This window comes from Doryrhamphus excisus, chromosome 14 (genome assembly GCF_030265055.1).
Source record: "Doryrhamphus excisus isolate RoL2022-K1 chromosome 14, RoL_Dexc_1.0, whole genome shotgun sequence".
In the NCBI taxonomy this organism is placed as follows: Eukaryota; Metazoa; Chordata; class Actinopteri; order Syngnathiformes; family Syngnathidae; genus Doryrhamphus; species Doryrhamphus excisus.
The window spans coordinates 18,509,099-18,517,410 of NC_080479.1; the positions used below are offsets into that span (position 1 = coordinate 18,509,099).

Sequence of the window (8,312 nt, forward strand, 5' to 3'; positions counted from 1 at the left end):
ACCCAACGCCCACCCACCTATCAGCTTTGCAGCAAAAGACAAGAACTCTTAGCGGTTGCACCTCATCCTATCGTGGTCCTGCTAGCTAGCTAGCTAGTGGTTCTTCAGGGATCGAAGTCCCTACTGTCCTGTCCGTGTGACGCATGGGTCGGTCTCACAGCTCCGGTCCCGGCTCGCGCGTCGTCTTCCTGCTCGCCAGTCATCGGCTGAGTCAGACCATCTGAAGCCCTTCTGGGTCTGGTGGATGACTCCGACCGGCATATGTGTTAGCCTAGCAAAGCGTGAGGCTTGTTGTCTTAGCACCAGAAACTACAACAAAAATGCCCTCAGGTTACAAGAAGGTACAAAACAAAAAAAAGAGGACAAGAGAACACCCGTGGGTTTGAAAAAGTGACAAATGTTGGAGTTTTTGGTCCGACCGTCAGCAGAGGAGGTCGTCGTCCTCCCCCGCGTCAAACAACGGCACCGTCTGCTCGGCCGAGCTGGCCTCCTTGTCGCCTGGCGCCGCCTCGCCGTCTGATGACGACGTACGGCGGAACCACGGGTGCGCTAGCAGCTCGACCGCAGAGAGTCTCTCCGACGGTTCCTTCCTGAGGAGGCTCTGCACCAGGCACCTCGCTTTGGGCGACAGGCCCTCGGGCAGGCAACACTGGCCGCGGCGGATTTTGGAGAAGAGGGCGGCCGGGTCGGGGTCGTGGAAGGGGTAGCGGCCGGCCAGCATGGTGTACAGCATGACGCCCAGGCTCCACATGTCGGCCATCTTGCCCGAGTAAGGCACCGAGCCGCTGAGGATCTCCGGGCTGACGTAGGCGGGGCATCCGTGGGTGTCGGACATGGAGTCGTCTCTGGGGTCCTCCAGGACCCGGCAGTCCTCCACGCCCTCCAGTCTCACGTGGGTCCTGTCGGGACAGTCGAGTCGTGACGTCATTGCTGTGCTTTTATTAGCTTGGGTGGATATATAAATATAGATATATATACTGGAATATGATTTGGAGTGCATGAGAAAGGGAGATGCTAATAATGCTAACATTAGCAGGGTAGCCGGGTTATTCTTTTGCCTTGTTTTTAGCTTCTCGGCATGTCTTTACAATACAACAAACAAGTGCAAAATCCATTTGCTGTGTTAGCGCTAGCCTGGATGCTAACACTGCTGTCCACATGCAAGAATACTACTAATGCTAACATTAGCTAGCTATTATATAATTTTTTGCCTTGTATTATTGCCTACCCGTGTCTTTATCATACAACACGCGCACGCTATGTATTAGTTGCGTTGGTGCTAGCATGGATGCTAACAGTGCTATCCATGAGCAAGAATAGTGCTAAAGTCAAGTTTAAGCTTCTAGCCATGTCTTAACCATACAATAAACAAGCAGGCTAACCACTTGTTATATTAGCACTAGCCTGGATGCTAACACTGCTTTCCATGAGTGAGGATAGTGCTATGGCTAACATTTGCGGGCTATTAAGTCAGGTTTTTGCCTTGTTTTAGCTTTTAGCCATGTCTTAGCCTGCTTGTTTGTTGTATGGTTAACCGTTAGCCTGCTTGTTTGTTTTATGGTTAAGACATAGCTAGAAGCTAAAACAAGGCAAAAACCTGACTCAATAGCCTGCAAATGTTAGCTTTAGCATTATCCTCACTCATGGAAAGCAGTGTTAGCATCCAAGCTAGTGCTAATACAACAAATGGTTAGCGCTAATGCAACAAATGGTTAGCCTGCTTGTTTGTTTTATGGTTAACCATTTGTTAGCTAGTGCTAATACAACAAATGGTTAGCCTGCTTGTTTGTTGTATGGTTAACCATTGTGTTAGCACTAGCCTAGATGCTAACACTGCTTTCCATGAGTGAGGCTAGTGCTAAAGCTAACATTTGCGGGCTATTAAGTCAGGTTTTTGCCTTGTTTTAGCTTCTAGAAGCCTGCTTGTTTGTTGTATGGTTAAAAGTTTGTTGTGTTAGCACTAGCCTGGATGCTAACACTGCTTTCCATGAGTGAGGATAGCGCTAAAGCTAACATTTGCGGGCTATTAAGTCAGGTTTTTGCCTTGTTTTAGCTTCTAGAAGCCTGCTTGTTTGTTGTATGATTAACCATTTGTTGTGTTAGCACTAGCCTGGATGCTAACACTGCTTTCCATGAGTGAGGCTAGCGCTAAAGCTAACATTTGCGGGCTATTAAGTCAGGTTTTTGCCTTGTTTTAGCTTCTAGCCATGTCTTTGCCATGCAAGAGATGCATACGCTAGCCAGTAGTTGTGTTAGCATTAGCCTGAATGCTAATCCAGGTGTTGTCCACAAGCTAGAAAACACTTCCTTGCGATTGCTTTAACGCTGCAGCTCGGCGAGGTCAAGTCTGCTGTCTGGCTTCGAGTCGCTCGAGGCCGTGACTCACCGACGGAGCGACAGTCGGCCGGCGTCGTTTAGCACGATAGCGGACGAGATAAGTCAACCGCGGAGACTAAAACGCGTGACTGAGCGCCAAAGAGCGGGCCTGGAGAGGATGACTCATCGCCCTCATCGTCTTCCTCCCAGCAGCAGCTATCTGCACCTGGGTCCCACAACGCGGCGGCGCCAGGCAGCCCGTAATTAGCCACAAATAGCGGTGACGCACAGGAAGGCCGGGGCGGCGGGGGTGCAAGCTTCATGCTCGTTAAGGATGGCGTCGTTATTCCTGAACCCGAGCATTTCGGCACGTTAGCGTGGGACTGTTGTATTGTCGATCCACTACTGCCACACATAGATTGCAGTCCTGTGGGGAACACTGCCACCCCTAAGCTTTAGGGGGCGCTAGTGTCATTGAAGGGGCCCTTGTGGGGGGGTGGATGCAGATGAAAGTGTAGTTAGTGTACAGCTGGAGGTAATAAGAAGGACTGAAAGACTACCAGGAGAACCAGAGGATAGAAGGGGAGGATCCACCAGCTGCGGCCCAAAAAGGTGCACTGTATTGGGGCACACGCCTGAGCAGCCGGTGTGACGCCATGGAGGTCTCTGGGACACTTTTTGGCAAACCTTTTCCAACACCGATAGTTTTTTTTTTTGTATTTTTTCCTTGCCGTGGAGCATTTTAGCAGGCAGAATGTCAAGCGAAAGTGCGATTAGAAGCGGGCGGTCTCGCCTAATTGGAGCGTTTTTAAGATTCGGGTGCCAACCTAAAAGTAGCAGTTTGAAGGCCCTGTATTTAAAAATGGTGTCTGGATGGCAGCGGGCCCCCATAAATGCTTTTTTTTTTTTTTTTTTGGACATTGTAGTGAAAAAAATGATGTATTCCGCCTAGCAACAAGTGGCAAAGCAACCAGGAAATGCTAGTCTGTTGTGCTTGGAAAGTGAAAGGAAACATAATTTGTCTTTTATGTTGCTTCACCTGATCTTGCAGGTTTAGCTTCTCACAAAGAGGCAAAAAAAAAAACGGGAGGGGGGCACACAATACCCCCCCCCCCTCCTTCTTTGCTGTGACTCATCGCTCTGCAGACTTATAGATATGACAGCAGCGCTAGCGGCGTCTTAGCTCGTCTGTCCGAAAGCCACTTTGGCCATGACGGTATCGAACAATGATATTCCAGCATGCAGACCACAGAAGGGGGACGATTGTCTCGTCTGGCAGCTCGGCCGCCCACCCCACACAAGTCCAAGCGGAGGACAACGCAACACAACACAACACAACACAAAGAGACAGACAAGACAGTGTGCCTCCACAAGTACACAACCTCCTACTTCCACGCCATCCCACACACATGGCCTGTGCCGAGCATCTGCCGCCATGTTTGTTCTCGCCGGGATGAAATAGTGTCCCTGCTGCCACGCACGGCACAGAGAAGGGCAGGGAAAGTCGGCATGGGGCAGGATAAAACACTACGAATGCGGTGTCATTCAGATCTACATTTCACTTTAAAGGGTTTTTCCTTGGCACCCCGCCCCACCCCGACTCGATGTCGAGTGAACATGTGTTACGTTACGGTTGTGTAGTCCCGCTAAGGACCAAACAATCTGGTAACAACATAACCTCCTCGATTAGCACAGAAGAAGATGGAGGTCGGTAAAAGACTAACATTGATCAGCAGTGATCATTATTTTCATTGCTAAAAACACTCAATTTTTAATGCAGGTTTTGTATTGGCCTCTTAAATCTGCAATTTCTGTGTCGGTCTCACCTCTTCTCGTCGGCGAACACAAACTTGCGCAGTTTAAGGTCGCCCAGCACGACGCCCGCCTGGTGGCAGTGAGCCACGGCTAGCGCCACCTGGTGGAAGAGCGTCCGCGCCTGCGCCTCGTCCAGCCGCCGGCAGCTCTTCACCAGCGAGTGCATGTCCCCGAAGTCCTTGTCCAGGAAGACGTAGGCCTCACGCTCGCCCAGGATCACCTCCCTGACGCCCGACACGTTCCTGTGGGGGGGCAGCACCCCGTACACTCGCATCTTGTCCTGGTACTCCGCCATGCTGAACACCTGAGTGAGGAGATGATAATTCTATTATTCATCTGCTGACGTGTAGAATATACAGCATGCATATGTACTACACTCCTTGAACGCTACACAACAATCTGATGCATGTACTGTATACTGCAGTATACTGTAGTACATTTAGTAATCTATTACTGTGTTCTTGGGGTTTTTAATAGGGGGTCGTTTTGGTACCCAGGGGTAAGAAGTCAATAAATAATAACCTCATCCAAAATATTGTCTTATGGCAGGAATCATGACTGCTGTTATTATTATTGTTATTGTTATTATTGTTATTATTATTATTATTATTATTATTATTATTATTATTACAAGAAGCTTACCAGCTTATGCTCATTTCGGGCCCTTTGTGGACTTGTGGACTCCTATAGAGCAGCTACACACAATAACCAGCATACAAAGCTTTCTAGATCTTCCAGAATCTGCACCTATTCAGCCGGATTTCTTTGGATTTTATTATTATTATTATAGTTTTTTTTATTATTATTATTATTATTAAATCTTATTATTATTACAAGAAGCTTACCAGCCTATGCTCATTTTGGGCCCTTTGTGGACTCCGATAGAGCAGCTACACAAAATAACTAGCATACAAAGCTTCATAGATCTTCCAGAATCTGCACCTATTCAGCCGGATTTCTTTGGATTTTATTATTATAATTATTGTTTTTGTTATTATTATTATTATTATTATTAAATACTTATTATTACAAGAAGCTTACCAGCTTATGCTCATTTTGGGCCCTTTGTGGACTCCGATAGAGCAGCTACACACAATAACTAGCATACAAAGCTTCATAGATCTTCCAGAATCTGCACCTATTCAGCCGGATTTCTTTGGATTTTATTATTGTTTTTGTTATTATTATTATTATTAAATATTCTTATTATTACAAGAAGCTTACCAGCCTATGCTCATTTTGGGCCCTTTGTGGACTTGTGGACTCCGATAGAGTAGCTACACACAATAACCAGCATACAAAGCTTCATAGATCTTCCAGAATCTGCACCTATTCAGCTGGATTTCTTTGAATTTTATTATTATTATTATTGTTTTTGTTATTATTATTATTATTCATATTATTAAATATTCTTATTATTACAAGAAGCTTACCAGCCACCTGAAACGCCGGCGAAAAGTGCTAAAACTTTCCCCTGAGACCTCAGTGTCACCCCCCCCCCCCCGCTCGGAGCGTGCGCCCGAGTACAGTTCACCCTGCTATGCTCATTCTGGGCCCTTTGTGGACTTGTGGACTCCGATAAAGCAGCTACACACAATAACCAGCATACAAAGCTTTCTAGATCTTCCAGAATCTGCACCTATTCAGCCGGATTTCTTTGGATTTTATTATTATTATTATTGTTGTTATTATTATTATTATTATTATTATTACAAGAAGCTTACCAGCCACCTAAAACGCCGGCGAAAAGTGCTAAAACTGTCCCACAGACCTCCGTGGCGTCACCCCCGCCTGCTCGGAGCGTGCACCCGACTACAGTTCACCCTGCTGGGTTGCATCATGCTCATTTTGGGCCCTTTGTGGACTTGTTCACTCCGATAGAGCAGCTACACGCTTTTTAGAGCTTCCAGAATCTGCACCTATTCAGCTGGATTTCTTTGGATTTTATTATTATTATTATTATTATTATTATTATTATTATTATTATTGCAAGCTTACCAGCCACCTGAAACGCCGGCAACAAGTGCTAAAACTTTCCCACAGACCTCCGTGGCGTCACCCCCGCCTGCTCGGAGCGTGTGCCCGAGTACAGTGCACCCTGCTGGGTTGCAGCAGGTGGCTCCTCCCCCTCTATGCTCATTTTAGGCCCTCTGTGGACTTTGTGTGTGCAGCTACACACAATAACCAGCTTTCTAGATCTTCCAGAATCTGCACCTATTCAGCTGGATTTCTTTGGATTTGATTATTATTATTGTTGTTGTTGTTATTATTATTACAAGAAGCTTACCAGCCACCTGAAACGCCGGCGAAAAGTGCTAAAACTTTGCCAGAGACCTCCGTGGCGTCACCCCCGCCTGCTCTGAGCGTGCACCCGACTACAGTTCACCCTGCTGGGTTGCATCATGCTCATTTTGGGCCCTTTGTGGACTTGTTCACTCCGATAGAGCAGCTACACACAATAACCAGCATACAAAGCTTTCTAGATCTTCCAAAATCTGCACCTATTCAGTCGGATTTTATTATTATTATTGTTATGATGATTATTATTATTATTACAAGAAGCTTACCAGCCACTTGAAACGGCGGCAAAAAGTGCTAAAACTTTCCCACAGACCTCCGTGGCGTCACCCCCGCCTGCTCGGAGCATGCGCCCGAGTACAGTACCGAGTACAGTACACTTCTTCTCCTGGTAGTACTCATGTAGTGATGTTTCATCAACAGTACACAAATCCTAATTTCCTAATTTTCCAGGCGTATACTTCCACGTCAATAAAAGTAGAACTACACATATACGAGTGCCTGAGAAGTATCGAGCCGCGGTTACGATATGACATCATTTTCGAAGAGGGCCCATTTTGGGCCCCCGGGGTAAAAAAAAAAAAAAAAAAAGTCTACAGGAGGAGTGAGTTTTGTAAGAAGAGCATGACAGATGAATCATAGCTTGTGTGTGTGAAGCATTAACTTTAATAATCAACAAAAGCCTGCAGGGTGTGTGTGTGTGTGTGTTTTGTGTGTGTGTGTGTGTGTGTGTGTGACAGTGTTTGCATTTTGGTGTGTCACAGCAATGACGTGTATGCAAATGAGCTCTAGCTGGATATGAAGCCTTCAAAAAGACAACAGAGGCTCCGGGGCCGGGGGGGGGGGAAATAAATATCCAGTGGTGTTGTTCTTCTTGAAGTGTGACGCATGCGCAGCGTGACACCGTAAATGGCGATCAGACAAGCTGTTGAGCAACGTCTTGAGTCGCCGTCCATTGCACAATGGCGTGCTTTGCACATACCTTGCACAGGAGCTCGTCGCCGGTGTCGGTGTTGACGGCGCCGCAGTGCACGCCTTCCCGCTCGGACGCCGGCACCAGCAGGAAGGGGCCGATTCTGGAGGGACCCCGCTGGGTCCACCCCGGGACGGCGGCCGGGCTGGCCGGGCACCCCGGTGAAGAGCCCAGGAGCCCCACTTGAGCGTCCCCAGTCTCCGTGCTCAACCTCCGGGCGCGCTTGGCAGGCGGTTGCTCGTCCGCGTCTAACCGCTTGTGCGCCACCCTCGCCGGGCGCACGCAGGACGCCGGGCCGCTCCACCGCGCGCTCATTCGGCTCACCATGACGACTCGAACGGACCTCTAATGGGAAGTCCCGTTGGAAGAGCGCTCGGAATCAACCCTGGCGCGTCATAGTATCCCTTTCGGAGCCGGTTCTGCCGCCACAAGCTGGTACCCGCCGCTGTTGCTCGCCGAGGAAAAACCCGAGCTGGAGAGCCTCTGGTCGGGTAGAGACCGCCTCACTGAGAGAGAACGCCGTGTGGATGTTTCACGTCCTGAACCAAAGCTCCGCCCGTCGGAGCCCAAGTCCAATCCGGTCCGCCCCCCCCCCCCCCCTGTGCTCCCTCCCTCCCCCCCAGCCTCTCCCGGGGTTGAGCAATACTGTACAAAGACAGTCCGGTTCGGTTCTTGTTGCCAAACATCATCACTGGAAGGATGGAAGTATACTGTACACACAAATACTTCCAACCTCGGTAAAAGTACACGTGATTCACATCCAACACATATACTGTAATAGTATATTCATAAAACTTTGTGTCATGTACTGTAATACATACAAATATTCCTAGAAACAACTCATATTTAATAGTAATTATTTCATGTATTTTTACATGTAATTTGACTGAAAGTACTTTACACTACGTGT

The 8,312-nt window shown here is 47.9% G+C and overlaps 1 protein-coding gene across 1 annotated transcript; it reads right to left on the reverse strand.

The window, feature by feature from the left end:
- On the reverse strand, positions 1-7,926 carry trib1 (tribbles pseudokinase 1). The gene is made up of 3 exons (XM_058047584.1): positions 7,412-7,926; positions 4,143-4,435; positions 1-899 (listed from the first exon to the last, which is right to left on the reverse strand). The coding sequence occupies exons 1-3, from the start codon at positions 7,727-7,729 to the stop codon at positions 422-424; spliced, it is 1,089 nt and encodes a 362-aa protein (XP_057903567.1). The 5' UTR covers positions 7,730-7,926; the 3' UTR covers positions 1-421.
- Positions 7,927-8,312: the final 386 nt, after the last annotated feature.